Source organism: Nannospalax galili, unplaced genomic scaffold (genome assembly GCF_000622305.1).
Source record: "Nannospalax galili isolate Female #2095 unplaced genomic scaffold, S.galili_v1.0 scaffold429, whole genome shotgun sequence".
NCBI classification, from domain to species: domain Eukaryota; kingdom Metazoa; phylum Chordata; class Mammalia; order Rodentia; family Spalacidae; genus Nannospalax; species Nannospalax galili.
Window position 1 is genome coordinate 2,320,181 of NW_008360330.1, and position 18,069 is coordinate 2,338,249.

The 18,069-nt window shown below is 37.7% G+C and overlaps 1 protein-coding gene and 1 non-coding gene across 2 annotated transcripts in view; both read right to left on the reverse strand.

Moving 5' to 3' along the window:
* Cop1 (COP1 E3 ubiquitin ligase) overlaps positions 1–18,069 on the reverse strand; it is a gene marked incomplete in the record, with an annotated part of 182,023 nt that overhangs the window by 233 nt on the left and 163,721 nt on the right. The window contains 2 exon segments of the mRNA XM_008826109.3: positions 1–144; positions 2,999–3,043. Coding sequence (XP_008824331.1) covers positions 127–144; positions 2,999–3,043 — 63 coding nt within the window.
* On the reverse strand, positions 10,860–10,997 carry LOC115068987. The gene has a single exon (XR_003848344.1).

Sequence of the window (18,069 nt, forward strand, 5' to 3'; positions counted from 1 at the left end):
GGAAACAGTATCAGAACCCATGATGACTTTGACTTTGGGAGAGACATCAAATGTCATTTCTTTCTTTTCTGTCAGCTGCAGATGGATTTCAGGAAGAACAAGTAAAATTTGATTTCAGTAGACCCTTCATACCAACTCTAGCACCTAATTGGGAGAAACAAAAGGAAGAGTTTAACAAAATAGTTTTAATGAAGCTTTATTATACTTACTACCCCACCGGGAACCATATGAAAATACAAGCAACTGGTATAATGCCAAAAAATTGGAAGGAATCAGATCTCCATCTATCCATCCTTCCTTTATTTTTTTTCGGTCTTTTTGAGACAGGGTCTCCCCGTAGCTCCAGGTGGCCTGGAACTCACAGAGATCTGCCAGCCGCTGCCTCTGAAGTGCTTGGATTAAAGGCGTGTCCCTACCACGCCTGGCTAATTCTTTCTTTCAATTCAAGCACTGCATGGACATTTTCAGACAGTTACTGACCCGTTTAGGGAAACTTTGAAGTAAACTACATAGAACTTATGGGTAAGAATAGGCTAATGTGAGGAATGGAGAGAATATTTTTAGAGTACCTGTTGGTATCTTGCTACATTTCTAAGAAAAAGTAAATATTATTGTTAAAGATTTTAATATATTTCTTCTATTGATAAGCACCAGTTTGTTCAAATACTCACTGAACACTAGTGATCAAGGTATAGAGAATATACGATGTTGCCTTTTCCTGTTGCTTCTTATATTTTCAATGACAATCGTCCAGTGTCAAGACATTTTCTTGGCTTTTAAATGTTAAGGCATTATCATACCATAAAAGTTGTAACAGTGCTAAGATTAAAAATGGGAAAACAAAGAAGCAAATGGCTAAGAAAGGACAGAAAACACGAAGATAATTATGAGACCCTGTCAAAGAGGACTGTTTCACGGGCACTGCAATTTTAGATAGCAAAGATTTAAAGGTGCAACTTTTCCTCTCCTTGACCTATATATCTGTGCTCCATAATGCCTTTTGTATTTATATTAGGTAGGGTCACAGTTATGACATAATCATAACATGACAGGTCAATGCTGCTAAACAAAATCTCAAGATTTAATCATAAAAGTTTATGGGGACATTGTCCTTTCTAGACATGATAGGCTAATGAAAACAAAAACAAAAACTTCAATACCAGAAATGGACTCTCTTTCTAGAAGCTGTTGCCCAGTTTGAAGGTCCCATAGGCCCTCAAACAATACTGGCCATTGCTCCTACTCTTGGTTATCCACCAGAACTAGATGGTCAGACTGTTGCTGAAGACACTACAGACACAAGCTACACAACAAGCAAGGAGAAATCAAGGTGGTGCTGACTTCAGAGCCTCATCTCTATTGGCTAGTGTTCATAGTGCTGGAAGGTGTTATGTAAGCTACTGAAAGGAAAAAATGATCATCAACCTCTCCCAGCTGTGAAGCCTGTGAACCACAATAACAATGGGCCTGGGAAAAGATGCCCACTGGTGCAAATAGTGGCCCAAACAGTATAGGAATAACCAAACTCTTTAATTGGACTTAAGGTTCACTTCCTAGGATGGAGGCCATATCTGACAATAACAACAGGCTTAGGAACTTGAGGCTAAATAGGTCACAAGACACAGGGGAGAGCCCAATATTAGTTTTTCTACTAGTTATCATTTTAAATAGACTCTTAATGACTTATTATACCCATAGATTAATGTATCTCTTAACTCTCACCAGGGAAGTTTCCTTATGCAAGAGATATTGTGATTAACACAGAAACTTACAACTGGCCAATGTACAGAGAACAAGGGGCTACAGAGTGCTGCTCTCTGAATAGGACACCTATATCAAACTTCTACCTCCCAAAGCTCAGGGATCACTGCAGAACAGGGAGCAAAAAGACTAAGAACCAGAGGTAGTGGATGACCACAAGGAAAAAAGTTTTCCAGACAGCTGGTGAATTATTCAAACGAACTCACAGCAATAAATGGTGACAGCATGCAAAAGTCCCATACAAGCTCAAACCAGTAAAAAATCCGAGCACAGACATGAGGAAGTGGGTAAGAAGCTCCAACCCCACCTAAGGAAACTGTGGTAACAGATGGCTGCTGGGAGGGGCAGACAGTCCTTTTCAAGCATGGGACTCTTGGTAGGTTGACCAGGCTTCAGCAAATGAACTCACACTGAAGAACATTTGGAGACACAAACTAGACTCTACTCAAACAGCATTCTGCTTATGAATTTTACTGCTTAGCTCAAGATTTATTAATCTAATGTGTTATACTCAAAGGTTAAATACTAAATGGAATGAGACTCAGTAAAATTTTTATTTTCTTGAACTTTTCTTTTTTTTTGTCTTTTCGAGACTGGGGCTCTCTGTAGCCCCAGATGGCCTGGAACTCACTAAGTAGACCAGGTTGTTCACAATTGCACAGAGATCTGCCTGTCTCTGTCTCCCAAGTAAAGGTGTATAACAGCTCATTTTTCTTTAACTTATTATGTGGAAAACTATGAGTTTGTGACTCAGAATGACTGTGTGCCAGGGGACATTCAAATTTGAAATTACAGCAATGGTATGATCATACTTCTCAATTTTAGCAAAGAAGGAAAAACCTACTTGCCATAGAAGAGAGTAAAATATGGTTAAAGGTAGCAAATATATAAGCACTGATTTCCCATCATGTACCTGGACTGTCTACTAAGGGCCCATGGTAGGGTTGCACTGGTACAAGAGAAGCAGAACAGTGTTTGGTGCACAGTGAATGTTTAATCTGCTTTTCCATCTGACCATCTATCAAGCCATCCAGCGTACAGCCTCAATGACTATTGCCATCTTCTCTAAAGTTGCAAACTACCCATTCCTTTCCCCTTCAATCAATCAAGCCATTTCCAAGGACGGAGAGTCATAATTTGGAATAATCTCAAAGGCTCAGAACAATTGTACTTTTCTATGATTCTATTATAGTATAAAAATGGATTTGAGTTTAAAATAGATTACAAAATAGCTTACCTTAATTGTACCCTGGCTGTTGGCAGCAATCAGCACATTGGACTCCTAGAAAAAAACAAAACAATAACAACAAAAAAAAATAAGAGCTTTTAAAGAATAGAAAAAAAATCCTTGGAGGGCAGTTCAAAAGAGTTCCTTCTTCATCCTTTTTTTTTTTTTTTTAACTTCATATCAATGGAATCTAAAGGAAAGAGCCAACTTTTCACAAACTTTTAGCTATGGGTTTTAAGAAAAAAACAGTAATTTTAAAGTTTAAGTTTTAGGAATAATAATGAATTAGAAATAGAGTAAAAAAACTTTTGAACATAAAAAATAAAGGAAAAGATTGCCATATAAGGAAGGCTAAGAGGAAAAAAAAGGTTGAAATAAACTAGAGAACCAAGGTGATTAGGAGAAGAAATAAAACATTTGGTCTGTATGGTAGGAATGTGAATTCAGTCAAGCTGAATTATAAATTTTAGTTTCCTTGAAACGATGTAAGAAATTTGTGTCTTACAAATACTTCTTTTTAAACTCTTTTGATATTTTTTTTTAAGTAAAGCTACTTTTGAAAATTGTTAATTTTGTTATTACTGGCATATCAGTAAAGAAATAATTTCTTCTATTATTCCAGAGGTTTTTATTTTTTGGTCTTTCTGAGTTAGGGTCTCCCTGTAGCCCCAGCTGGCCTGGAACTCACTAGGTAGACCAGGCTAGCCTTGAACTCACAGAGACCTGCCTGCTTCTGCCTCCCGAATTCTAGGACTAAATACGCATGTGCCACCATACTTGGCTATTGCAGCATTTTTACTGTGATTATAATTAGTCAGTGGCCAGAGAATCAAAGGTCATAGTTTTATCAAGAATTTGAAGGACTGGAGAGATGGCTCAGCAGTTAACAGCACTGGATGCTCTTGCAGAAGACCTGGGTTCAGTCCCCTGTGCCCACAAAGCTACTAACTACTGCCCGTACTCCAGTTCCAGAGGATCCGATGCCCTCTTCTGGCACCTGTGGGCATTGCACGACATGAATGCACTTAAATACATGCAGGCAACACATTCATAGACCATTTGCTAGCTGGGGATTTTCCCTGAAATAGTAAGGTAGGTACTGCAGAATTCATTGAGAGTTCAAGCATCTTTTCTGAGTAATCAGAGTGTTTCTATACGAGAGTATTTTTGAAGGGAACTAGAAAGACAAATTAGGGATTTATCTACTCAGTGATCTGAATTTATAAATTGGTTTGGAATCTTCCAAGGGAATACCAGACAATAACAAACTATAGTTTGTGAGCTCTATGAACCTGTCTTTATTTGCACAGGGGGAGAATGTGGTGCTGGGCCTTGTGCATGCTAAGCAAATGCTCTACCACTGAGCTCTATTCCCAGTCTTATCTTTTCCTGTACTTAAGTTTTACTGGAACACAGCCATGGTTATTTGTCTATACACTGTCCCTGGCTTCCTTTTAAGTGAGGTGGCAGAATCAAAGAGCAGCCACATTTTGCCTGGACTATGAAGCCTTAAATTCTTACAGTGGTCATTTACAGCAAGTTTCATGACTGCTACTTTAGATTTACTCTAATAAAACTTAAGAGAAAAAGGTCAACAGAATCAAGGTTTCCTGAAAAAAACAAAACAAAACATTTTGTCAAAGCATATTCAACACTTAAAAAACCATGAATGAGATATACCAGGGGAGAAAAATGAATAAAACACAAAGAGATTCAGTGATGAGTAAGACAATGGAAACACCAAATGAGAACTTTTAAAGTAGGATATCATAATTACATTCAAATAATTGAAGTAAATAGTAAATAAGAAAGGCACAGTATTTGAAACGAGAAATTTACTGGATGGATACAACAATGAAAACTAGATGAGGCAATGGAAAAAAAAAAAAACAACAAAAAACCCAAACCAGACCAATCAGCATTTCAGTGATCAACAGGGCAATACACAAATGAATAAATGTATAATTAGAATACAAAAATACAGAATGGGAATGGCATATGACAAACTGTGAAAAATTGCATATCTGTAAACTATAAAACCACCAACCTAAGATGATTAATCATGTCCAAGCAGAAAAACAAAAAGAGAACAAACAAATTCACACTAGGGTATTTTGAACTAGAAGTCAATGAAAACATATAAAAATGTATTCAGTGCAGCTATAACAATAACTATGTACAAAATTATAGTTTTCAATGCTTAGTAAAGCATTTTATATGAATGATATAGTAATAATGAAAAAATGAAGACCTGAAGTTGGGAGACAGGGTGGGGAGTACTAAGGGGAGTTGGAGGGAGGTGGGGTGGATGTATATACACTGTATAAATGGATAAAGTGTAAGTTAATATTAGGAATAAAAATATTACTAGATACTCCAGAAACAAAAATAATAATTATGATCAATTTTATGCCAATAAAACTGACAGGTAGCCGGGTGTGGTGGCACACACCTGTAATCCCAGCACTGAGGAAGCAGAGGCAGGCGGATCTCTGTGCAATCGAGGCCACCCTGGTCTACAAAGTGAGTTCCAGGCCAGCTGGGGTTACAGGGAGACCCTGTCTCAAAAAACAAAACAAAACCCCCACCCAAACTGACAGGCAACAAAATAAACAAATTATATGAAAAAATGTCAATATGACAGAGGAAAAATTATTAACTAAGTAGCAAGGAACGTCTTGAAACTCAGTTTATGAATCAAATAAAACCAGAGAAAGATATGAAATGGGAGTCGGGGACGGTGGGGACCAGCAGAGGAATGGGCGGTTGGTGCCTGGATGGGGTTGGGGGAGCAAAGGGGACCAAGGTGCCTGTGTTCATTGGCGAGCTTCAGACGGTTGTCCTAGTGGAAAAGCCATTACCCCAGTGTGAAAGAATAGTTCCCCCAAAGAACTCTTGCACCTTGGACTGAGCTTCCTGGAAGGCAGACCAACTGATTATCACTCTGGAGACTGTGGAGAGTTTGGAATGTTGTAGGTCCAGAGTCTAATTACCATTTATCTCAGGGTTATCTTTAGCCCCCAAACAGCCACTCCTTGCCCACCACTGTTTCTGACCTTAACATCCTGTGACTAATAGAATGTATTAGCTTAACAAAGAATCAGTTCTGTTCCCACCAACCAAAAGGTGAAGAATATCATCAGATATCATCTGAGACCTAGAGAATTTTCTTCCTGCTTTGGTATGACCTGACTACCGAATGTATCCACCGATGTATTTGAAAAGTGTCTTGATTTATGAGTTTTCTTTGTTCTGTTTACTATAAAAACTATAGGAAACTGCTACCATGCTGGAACATGGAATCTGGAGTAACCTGAATCTGTTACTCATATTTGGCTTCAGAATAAACTCTCTTATCCCTTTTGAGATAAGAATTATACTTTTGTGTTGGCAGTTTTATAAATTTATTTAAAATCTAATATTGGCTTAACCAATTAAAATTCATCAGTCATGATGTTTTCTAACTTCACTGTAAGACACAAGTATAAATGACATGTACTCTGCACCCTTCCATGTTTAAAAGCACATATCTGTCGAATACAGATTTCAGAAAACTCAGAAACATTCTATCCCAAACAACTTTATGGCTTGTGCTGTAAAATAAAGAAGGTAAGTTCTCCGAACATTTTATTGGTGGAAAATAAAAGGCAACACCCCTGACCTCCAAAAACCTACACACACCATTTTGAATTTGAGGACCTCTTTGAAGAGACAGCAGAGCACTAATACTGACATAGAAAACATAAAATAACACTTTAACTGTATGTGTATTTGTGTTATAAAAGCAGAAGCTGAAGATAAATGTAAACAGTTCTGTTTTTAAAAGTTTGTCCTATAAAGCCCATCCTCCAATGTGCTATATTACATTAAATCTGTACATTCACATAAGCCCTTTAGGCAAGTGTTTGAAAATATTAAACAGTGAATGACTATGTACAATATATGGCTTCTGCAAATACAGCTCCCTGGAGGATACAGAACAGTGAGAAAGACTGTTCAATTTGACACTTTCTTAAATAAATACAAAAGAAGGAGTCAATAAAAAATCTGGGGTAACTATACTTTGAAGAAGAACAATTCACAATCTATATTATACACCTTAATCTTGTTACATTCTCTCCACAGAGCCTCTTGTTTCATTTGGACAAAGGTATTTTCTTTCTTTTGTTTATGTACACAGATGACTGTCTTCTCAGTGTTAGAAAGGTGTTAATTTGGAGTGATAATTTTAAGAAAGGCCACCCTCATGTTAGGATCTTTTCACAACATAAAAATAAAATAATAGGCTTTTGCTTCATTCTTCCCTCATTGTGGTAAGTGGGACTGACGGGTGTTAGCATTTGTATTTCAAATTGAAATGGCTTTTCTCTACATTTGAACTCTTTATAGCCAAGTCCTGAGCGAAGTCCTGAGTTTTACTCAGGACCTGGCAGCCACAAAATACTTTCAAGTGAACGAACTATACTTTTCATATGATCTACACGTGCCTTACAGATAGCCTTTTCCTTTCTCTTGAGGAGAGAGAGAGAGCTATATTATGCAGATTCTTTAAGCAATTTTTCTACACTCAACTTTGTTAAGTATTACAATTTCACCTCCAAGTTTTTATACACTTTCCAATAGTACCTTCTGATTTAAATATAAAATAGAGAGCACTCAAAGTTCTGCCATTTTAATGCTTTATCCTGATGAGCCACAGTCAATTTCCTGCCATGCAGAATCATAAAGTAAATCTTTTTTTTTTTTTCGGTCTTTTGTCTAGCCCCAGCTGACCTGGAACTCCTTCAGTATTTCAGCTAGACTATCGTGGCAGTGAGCTCATGAGGCCTAGGATCATAGGCGTGTGCTTTTATGTGAGTGCTAGGGATCCAACTCAAGTTCTCACACTTGTGTAGCTATCTCCTCAGCTCCAAATTAATTAGGACCTTCTGAAGAAGCAATGAAAACATTTTATACTGATGACATTTTATAATCATTCTAAGAGGTGAACCAGATCTTCTGCGGCAAATGGATACAGTTTTTTTTTTTTTTTTTTTTTTTTGGTCTTTTAAGAGACAGGGTCTCCCTGTAGCCCCAGTTGGTGTTGGGATTAAAGGTATGCACCACCATGCCCTGCTGAACGCAGTTCTAAGTGCTACATACTTCTTATTAACTTTCTGGCCAAGATTTAAGAAAGGTAGTAACTAACCAGGTAAAATCTATGTGTGCACAAAACTACAACATTCAATTTGCCATCAATATCTATCTCTATTAAGTGTGTATGAAAACCAGCACTAAAAAATTGGGGCATTAGCAGCCCTCTCTGGGAAAATGGCTACTTATATACATACAGGTTGGTCTAAAGGAATTTTTATTAAGGGGCTTCTTGTAAGATTTTTTTTTTTTCCATTTTGACAAAACCAACTTAATACTTCAAAAGGTTACTGAAAGAGTCCAAAACAGTCAAAACTTGTGACTATTATTTTACTGCATTTCCCCTCTGTCCTAGGAACTGAACACCACCTTGCATTTGCTAGGTAAACACCATCATTGAGCTACACCCCCAGCTATATGCCTGTTACTTTTAGAACATGTGTGTGTAAACAAACATATGCATAAAACTTTCAGAGGAAGGAAAGGTCTATATCAATCATGAACTTACTTTCATTAGAATCAACAGATCTTGTCTCAGTTACCTCCAGTACACCCCACCCAGGACCTGATCTTTGGACTGTGGTACTCACAAGGCCTTGTGTGGATGGGTAACACAAGCTGTTTTTAGGTGGACAGTAAAAATTTTTGACAGACACATGTACCAACCCGGCATTAAAAAAAAAAAGTTTATATATTCAACATCTGTTTATCCCCAATTTTGGCATATAATTATTTCTTGGTCATAAAAATAGTGATATTCAATCTTAAAGTGGAACAGGACAGATACAGTAATTATCATATTAAAAGCATGTATTTTGAGTATCAAAGTCTGAAGCTCCCATCATAACTGCAGTAACAGTAGATTGTGTAATTAATGTTACTGGTGCAATGTACAAAATTCTCACTAATTCTGACTCTCACTAAATCATGAGCATCAATTGGTCCCCATATTTACCTATCTGGTTTGAGTACATTTTATCTAAGAGATTTTAGAGAAGTCTGTGGAAGATAAAACTAAGAAGAGCATATATGATCTAGCAGGGCAGGGTGAAGAGATACATACCAGCTACATGTGAACATAAACTGATGACATGGTAGCAAGTAGACCCTCAAGCCTGGGCACTACAAAGGATTAAAAAAAAACAAGGAAAAATGCATTTCTTGGTCTTGATTGAGGTACTTGAGAGTGACAACTGAAACCTCTGAAATGTTTCTGTAAATATAAATTGAGATAGTTTCAGTCATAAGCTGCATTTTTCTTTGAATTTCACCTATATAATACTGATGTTACTCACTTTTAGTCAGAGGTCATTTTGGAGAAGGACCTTGGATCTAGATTTGAATTTATTATGTGAAGAAACCAAGAAAAAAATATGTATGATGAGTAGAAAAATCTCAAAATGCTTTATTTCAACAACTGCCTTATGCAAAATTTGATCAAGGACCACAAACAAGGATTTTCACACAATTAATTACAGGGTTTGTTCATGGCACATCCAGTTGCTGTGTGTCACTTAGCTTCTGCCCGGGCTCCTTTCCTCCCTCCTCCTCCAAGCTTAGAATACTATAATAAATAAAAACAAAATAAAAACCCAAACCAGAAAACCATATTATGCTTGTTTATAAAACACAGAGACTCACTTTAGCACAGGCTGGTCTTGAAGTCAAGGCAATTCTCCTATTTCAGCTTCAGCCTCTCATGAGCTGGGATGACAGGCTTAAATTATTACACATGGCAAGAAACCAATTTCTTTTTTTAAAATTTAATTCAATTTTTATTTTATTATTACTTTTTTAATTTTATGTGTATATTACCTGCATGTAGGTAAGTGCACCCGTGTCATGCAACAACCGCAGAGGACAGAAGAGGCTGTCGGATCCCCTGGAACTGGAGTAAAGGACAGTTGCTAGCTGCCAAGTGGGTTCTGGGATTCAAACCTGGGTCCTCTGCAAGCCCCCCAGTGTTCTTAACCGCTGAGCCATCTCTCTAGCTCCCAAGAATAAACCACTTTCTAATGAAAAAACTTCATGGAAGTTACCTGTCATTAGTTTTTTTGTATATAAAATACTGGTTGACCTTTACTGGTAACTGGTTAGTAAAGCAAATGAGGAACAGCAGTTCTACACTCATTCTACTATCTTGCTGTAGCTTCCTTAGTAAATAAGCAAGCAGTAACACCTATTTTCAAAAACCATCAACTAGCCTGTAAATCCCTGTACTTGGAAAGTTAGAAGCAAGAGGATCAGGAGTTCAAGGGCATCTTTGGCTACACAGTGAGTTCAGGCCAGCTTGGAGCATATGAGATCTTGTCTCACAAAAAAGTGAAAAAAACAACCAACTAACAAACAGCAAACAAAAAACCCCCAAACCAACCAACCAACCAACCAACCAACCAACCAACCAACCAAAACAACCCATACAAAATCCACAAAATGCCTCAAAATGAAGAAGTAACATTATTTGGTTTCCTTTTGGTTTGTTTTTATAAACTAGTACATTTAAGCCAGGTGTGGTGAGGCACACCTTTAATCCCAGCACTCAGGAGGCAGAGGTATGTGGATCTCTGTGAGTTCAAGGCCAGCTTGGTCGACATAGCCAGTTTCAGACCAGCTGGGGCTACAGGGAGACCTTGTCTCAAAAAAGACCCCCCCCCCGCAAAAAACTAGTATATTTAATCATCATATCTTGAGATAGTGAACAAGATAACAGGAAAACAACAGACTGATCATTTTAAAGGTTGTATGGAGGGGAACGATCGGACTTAGCCAGCTATCCTAAGTCAGACAGAGACCTCCATGTTTATGTAGGATTGCTGCCTCCTGCAGACAAAAAGAGTTCTCATTTGTCTACATGGTTGGTTCCGCAGCTTCCATTTTTGGTATTTTATTAATATAACAATTTGTTACACAGTCTTTTATATTCCAATTTCTTAACTGCATAGAATTCTCATTTAAATATACCTTAATGCAGTAAATGAAATAAGAAATCAGGATCCAGATAACAGAAAACAACCATTAAAAAGGCATGTTTAGGGGCTGGAGAGATGGTTCAGCAGTAATGAGCACTGCTGCTCTTGCAGAGGACCTGGATTCAAATCCTAGCATCCACATGGCAGTGAACAACTGTCTATAACTCCTGTTCTAGGGGATCTGACACCCTCTTCTGGATTCTGCAGGCACTGGATGTTTTACATGGCTCCTGCTCTGCTCACCAAGTGGCCCTAATCACTTAATCATCCTTGCTACACAGCATTCAGATATTATCTTCAGACAACTTTAACTTGTGCCACAAGTCAGAATCTCTCATACTTGACCATATTTTGAACAAGCTTGAGAACACTATACTTAAAACAACTTTAGGATGAGGAAATATGGCTCTGTACTGCTAAGTATTAAGAACCTCTGAGCATAGAACTGCACTTTGTTTTCTAAAAAAATTATTTATTTATTTACTTATGTGTTTGTTTGCCTATGTGAGTTTATGTGTACCATGGCCCATGCAGGCCAGAAGAGGGTATGAGATCTGAAACTGGAGTTATGGGCAGTTGTGAGCTGCTAAATGGGGCACTTGGAACTGAACCTGGGTTTTTCTAAGAGTAGCAAATGCTCTTAACTGCTGAGCTGCTAGTCTCAGAGCTGTGTAATTCTAAAGTTGCTATTTGTAAATTTGTCCTGACTACTCTGTAACGTGATCCACCAAGTAAAGGTACTTCTAGAGCTTTGTGCCATTTTAAGGAATTCTTTACAAAACAAATTGGGGGGGCATGAAAAACAAAACAATGGTTTTAAGACATAAAGAGACCTAAATCTGTGTACTGTTCCTGCTACAGAACTGCTTACCCCTTTTAGAGACTCAACTTCTTCAACTGTAAAATAGTCTCAAGTACTTGATGGAGTCTTTATGAAGCTTTATAGACAGAGTAGAACACTGATCGGGTTTAGGACACATTGTGCCAAAATATGGTAGACACCTTGATATCTGAGGCAAGAGCAGAAGCAGGAACACCCTCTGATCACCTCCTGCCCCCTCCCCTGAAGCAGAGCATAAAAGAACTCTCTGATCTTTCTCTCTGAAGTTAAAAGACCCTTGGTTGAGAGATGCCAACTCTATACTCAGAGGAAAAGAATGTGCCTATTTTTTGAGACCCAGGGATGCAGAAGAGAATCTAAGCAAACAGGTCTTGCTATGATCCTACTAGTTCATTACCAGTTACCTTTTTGTCCTTAAATTATATTTCTGAATGAGTATCTTCCTACTCAACCCTGAGCACGAAGATATTTACTACATAACTGCTTCTGTAGGTCTTCATTTCTGAAGGCTCCTATGTTACATAAAGCTTCTATTAAATGTGCAAACTTTTTTCTCATTAATCTCATTTGTTATATAGGTTTGAGGGTGGAACCTAGCAAAGGCTAAGAAATTTAGTCTCCTATACAATAACTAGAAAATAAAAGACAAGAAACAACAAATGACAGTTATTCTTACTGAAGATACTATTAAATAACACCTACATTCCTTTTCAATAAAAGGGAATTTACCTCATGTGATGACTGCATAGTAAGTATTAGTCTAGTGTATCAGTCTAGTCAAAATTTTATGAACATGATTAAAAATGTAAAATGGCTCTCTAGGTTAAGAAGACTTAAATTTTATCTTCATTCTTCTCAGACATTTCCTGTATGACTAAGTTGCCCTTACTCTGCTAGCTACTGGTGCTTGCTTTTTTCTTTTTTTTTTCTCTCTCAAAGTGGAAGGAAGAAATGTAAATTGGGCAACACCAATGAACTACAACACCCAATAAGAGAATATTAAGGGCAGCTTGTGAAGTGTCTTCCATATGTACATCACTAGAAACCACAGAAATGAAATATCTAAAAGAGGGACAGCCAGTTAGAGACCGGGCTGGAGAAGGATGACAGAATTTAAATAAGCAGAAACAAGGAGTCAGACAACAGATATATTCTGAGCAACCACGAAAATACTAGTAAATGCAGGAATAGGAGCTGTATGGAAGGACAAAAATGCTTCAATGGAGTAGATGGTCTGCACTAACTAGAAAAAAAGAGAGACTGGATAAGTAGCAATATGTCAGATTACTGAGACTCTCAAAAGTGAATAACAGTGTGGATACAGTGATTAGTGCAAACTCATGGTATGGAGTGGCAGAGAGAAAAGCAGAAAGCCAAATGCCATCTAAAGCCACACCTATGACTGTACTCACCGAAAGGGACAACTTCCTAATTATTTACTAGTAATTTGTAAGAAACTTCTCTGAATAACTGGGATAAGCACAGGAAACAAGTCATGTCTGACTCTAAAAAAGATAAAACACTTTTGGTAGTGGTGTATAAGACAGGTTGAAGGGGACATAAAACATCTAGAAGTAATATGAGATGCAGAAGGGGAAGGAATAGAAAGAGGGAAGATGAAAGGCAAGAGTTTTAATAGGACAGATAAATGAGCTATTTCAAAGAAGACATTACTGGTATTTGATAAGTAATTGTAAGATAAAGAGATATAGTAACAATGATTCTGTGGTTTTAGGCTTAAATAGCACACTAAGAATGATAGAAATCAGAAGGAAACACATACACACAAGGTTCCAGAGTATCCATGCTGGTGAACATACTGAGATAGCAGGAGAGTGGCACACCCAGAAAGGGTATGGAAGCTCCATGAACGCATTTCCCATTCTCTAATACCTGGTTCTACACATTCATATGATCATTCCTGATTTCCACCTGTAGTAGTAAATTAGTAAACATTTAGTTGATTTGGCTGATTAAACAACTTAGATCTTTGACTCCAACGTTAAGAAACGTCATTATGGGGCTAGAGAGAGGGCTCAGTGGTTTAGAGCATGGACTGCTCTTACAGAGGACCCAGGCTCGATTCCTAGCACCCACACAGCAGCTAACAACTGTCCATTACTCCAATTCTGGGGATCCTCTTCTGACTCTGGGGGCACTGCATGACACGGGTGCCCTTACACACATGCAGGCAATATACTCATGCACATTAAACAAAAATAATAAATACAATTAAAAAAAAGGAATGAAGGAAGGAAAAAAGAAAGAAACCTTATTATGTGCTGGCAAGATGGCTCAGTGGTTAAGAATGTTCGCTGCTCTTGCAAAGGACCTAAATTTGGTTCCTAATACCAATGTTAGGTAGCTCACAACCATATTTAGCTCCAGCTCCAGATCTGAACCCTCTTCTGGCCTCTGAGAGTACCCACACTCGTGCGCATGCACATACACACACAAATTTTAAAAAAATCTTAAGAAAACCCTGATTTACTAACAGCTGTCCTAGAATGTTCCAGCTTTTATGCTTGCCACTGAGTAGATAGGATAGCTTCTCAACAGCCCTTATATTTGGTTTCTACAACACTTTTTAAAGTGATCAAAGACCATGAGAACCCTCTGATGTGGTTTTGGGAGGGTTTGAGATAGTTCTTAATCTTGCGAAGGGAAGAATAGGACAGTTAGAAACACTTCAGCATTTTCTTCCCATATGCAAGCATGATTTATCTCTAAATTTCCACAGGTGGGTTCAAGAAAGATGTGCCAGGGACAGATCCTTGCTTCTCGCATTTTATTCTGGACCACATAATAAACACTGATGTAGTGATGTTGGAAGATGTCTATAACATTAAACTTATAAGGAAGACTAATTTCTGTTGTTGAAGGCCACTAAATGTACATAAAGGCAAGATTTTATTGTATTATCAATGGAGGCATCAACTATGGATTTTAAACAAGCAAGATAAGTGCTATAAATAAGGGCAGGAGATAATGACAGCCTTAACTAATGGTAGGTGGCAATAGAAGAGCGGGACTAGGGACAGGTTCAAGATATGTTAAAGGAAAGTAAGAACAAATTTGCATATATATATGCAAATTTGCCTTTATATATATACACACAATTTTACATTTCTAAATATTTTATTTTATTTTTTTATTTTATGTATATGAGTGCACCCATGTCACACAATGCCGCAGTCAGAAGAGGACTTCGGATTCCCCTGGAATTGGAGTTAAGGATGGTTCACAGCTGCCATGTAGGTGCTGGGACTTGAACCCGGGTCCTCTGCAAGAGCAGTCAGTGCTCTTAACTGCTGAGCCATCTCTCTAGCCCCTAATTTTACATTTCTAAGACTCCAGTCTCTAATGGTTCCAACTTTGTCTTCAACCATATGTGATTTTAAATTTATGAAATGCCAAAAAAATATTATCTAAAATAATTTTTAAAAACCCCACTGTTTTTCAAGTTATAGAAAACTACGGTAATAACCTGTACTGTTTGGATTTCTATAGCAACTCCATTATTTCTTAAGTAAAAGGCCATGTCTGCATAAATGTTTCTTGATATGTGTAAGAAGTTAGGTGAACTATTAGAGAAATATTCATGTGACAACGTCCAATCACGGCTTATGGACAGCCTAAAGTTTCTCCCTATACTTTAAAAAAAATCTTGCCTCTGGCAGTTTGTACTGAAACTTTCATTTGAAACTCAATTTTGTAAGAAACTAAATAGATGATTCCATTACTGCTATGAATTTAAAATCTAAATTATCCTTTGCAAATGAGGTTACTTTTGTCATTAAACAATTATGTGTGGAATGGGAGTGGAATACAGATAGCAGTATTAGGAAGGGGCAGTAGGAGGAGTTCAAGGGCAGGCAGCACACATAATAGGTGATAAAATCTAAGACAAAGTCTTAATTTTTCTGACATGTATTTTAGCATAAACAGTATGAAAAGTGAAGATAAATGCCTACAATCCATCTGAAAAATGTGAATGGTAGAAATTGACTGAGAGGCTGAAGAGATGGCTCAGTGAATAAGAGCACTGGCTGCTCTTGCAAAGGACTTGGGTTTGATTTCCAACACCCACATGGCAACTAACACTCATCCTTAACTCCAGTTCCAGAAGATCCAATGTCCTTTTCTAGCCTCCTCAGGGACTGTGTGCATGTGGTCTACTCACATATACGCAGGCAAAACATGTACACACATAAAATAAAAATAAAGTTGAATAACTGATAATTCATGACATTCTTGAGTATACTAAGAGAACTGAATTCACAGGCAAAAGAAACCTAAGTTAGGTACCTAAACAGAGAAACAGTACCTAAGCATTTGCTTATTGACACAGAAACAACTGAATAGGCCAGTACAAAGATTTAGTAATGTTTATGGAAATACTAAAGATGGAATGTGGGCTTGCATGACTGTGAAGTTCTGGAAAGTGCAAGCATGAAGAGAAGGGAGATGTATCTTCTTGTTCTATGATCTAACCAGTGAACAAAGGGAGAAACATGAGAAATCTTTTAAAATGGTGCTTAGAGGAAGTCAACAGCAAACACTGCCAAAATGCCCCTCAGAACACGTGTCCTTTCACCATTTCTCCTAGAGAAAGAGTAGGCTGTACAGAAATACTAGGCAGAGTGGAAAAATTGTAGCTTGAAGGCACCTATGCAAATCTACAGTAGCTGGAAGAATTACTTTTGGTTCATTGTACGCACATACACTTGGCCAGAACTACATCTGGAAAGATGGCAACAACTGAGATGTCCAGGAAACAGGAGAATCTGAACACCTCAAATCTTCTCCCTTTACTTACTTCTCTTATCAGCTTTAAAGTTCACAGTTAAGACATAAACTCCATTGGCTCTGCTACAGAGAACACCTCTGAAATGGGACACTTAACACTAACAGTTGCCTGAGTTGTTTTACATGTGTCTTATGAAAAGCCATGCTATTTGACTATGCTTACACAGATCCTGGATTACTTCACCTTTCTTTATAACCTCCAATCACCTTTCCCCACACTTCAAATCGCCCTACCTCCTTATTCCATAAATATCCCAATCCTATCATTCTTAGTGAGACAGATTTGAAATCAGAAACCACCATCTCCTCCTGTTGGTTGCCTCGTGAATAAACTCTTTTAGGAAAACTTTTTCCTTTCAGTGACTGCCTAACCTCGTGTGCTGGAAAAAAATAGGCCTGGTCTGTATTATCAACTTCCTCAATAGTTAGGTTCACAGAACTTGACAGAGATTGAGGATTCAACAGACTGTCACTGAAGAACAATTCTCTTCCTCCACTACTCTCTCCTATGGCATACACCAACACAAAGAATAAGAAATACTAGCCTTTCCCTTTATCCCCTAGGTTCCTGTATATCCTTCCCTCCCCCTTCCCTTAAACTAACCTAATTTTTATCCATATCTCCCTTATTAAGGCCTATTTCCTATTGTTCTTCTCTTTCAGGTTCTTTCTTTTCCTTTACCTCCCTGTTTCCTTTCCATTATCCTGGCTCCTGTAGTTGTCTGGATACATACTCACTTATCAGGGTTTGGTTCTAGGATCTACATATGAGGGAGAACATATGTTGGTATTTTTTGAGTCTGTGTTACTTCACTTAGTATAACAGTTCCTAGTTCCATCCATTTACATGCAAATTTCATGATTTCATCTTTCATCTTTCTTTAACTGCTGAGTAGAACCCCATTGTGTAAATGTAACACATTTTTGTTAAGCACTTGTCTGTTGAGGGACACTTAGGTTGCTTTTATCTCTTAGCTATTGTGAAAAGAGCACCAACAAAGATGCTTGAGCAAGTGTCTCTGCAATAGGCTGAGTCTTTTGGGTATATGCCAAGGAGTGGTATAATCGTTCATATGGTAGGTTCATTTTTAGCTTTTTAAGAGTTCTACACACTGCTTTTCATAGGGGTTGCATGTGTTTGCAATCCTACCAGCAGTGGATGAGAAATCCCTTTTTTCCACATCTTTGCCAGCATTTGGTATCATTTGTTCTCTTGATCTTAGCCCATCTGACTGGGGCAAGATGAAATCTTTAAGTGGCTTTAATTTTCATTTCCCTAATTACTAGTGATGTTGAACACCCTTTAATATGTTTCATAGTCGTTTTTA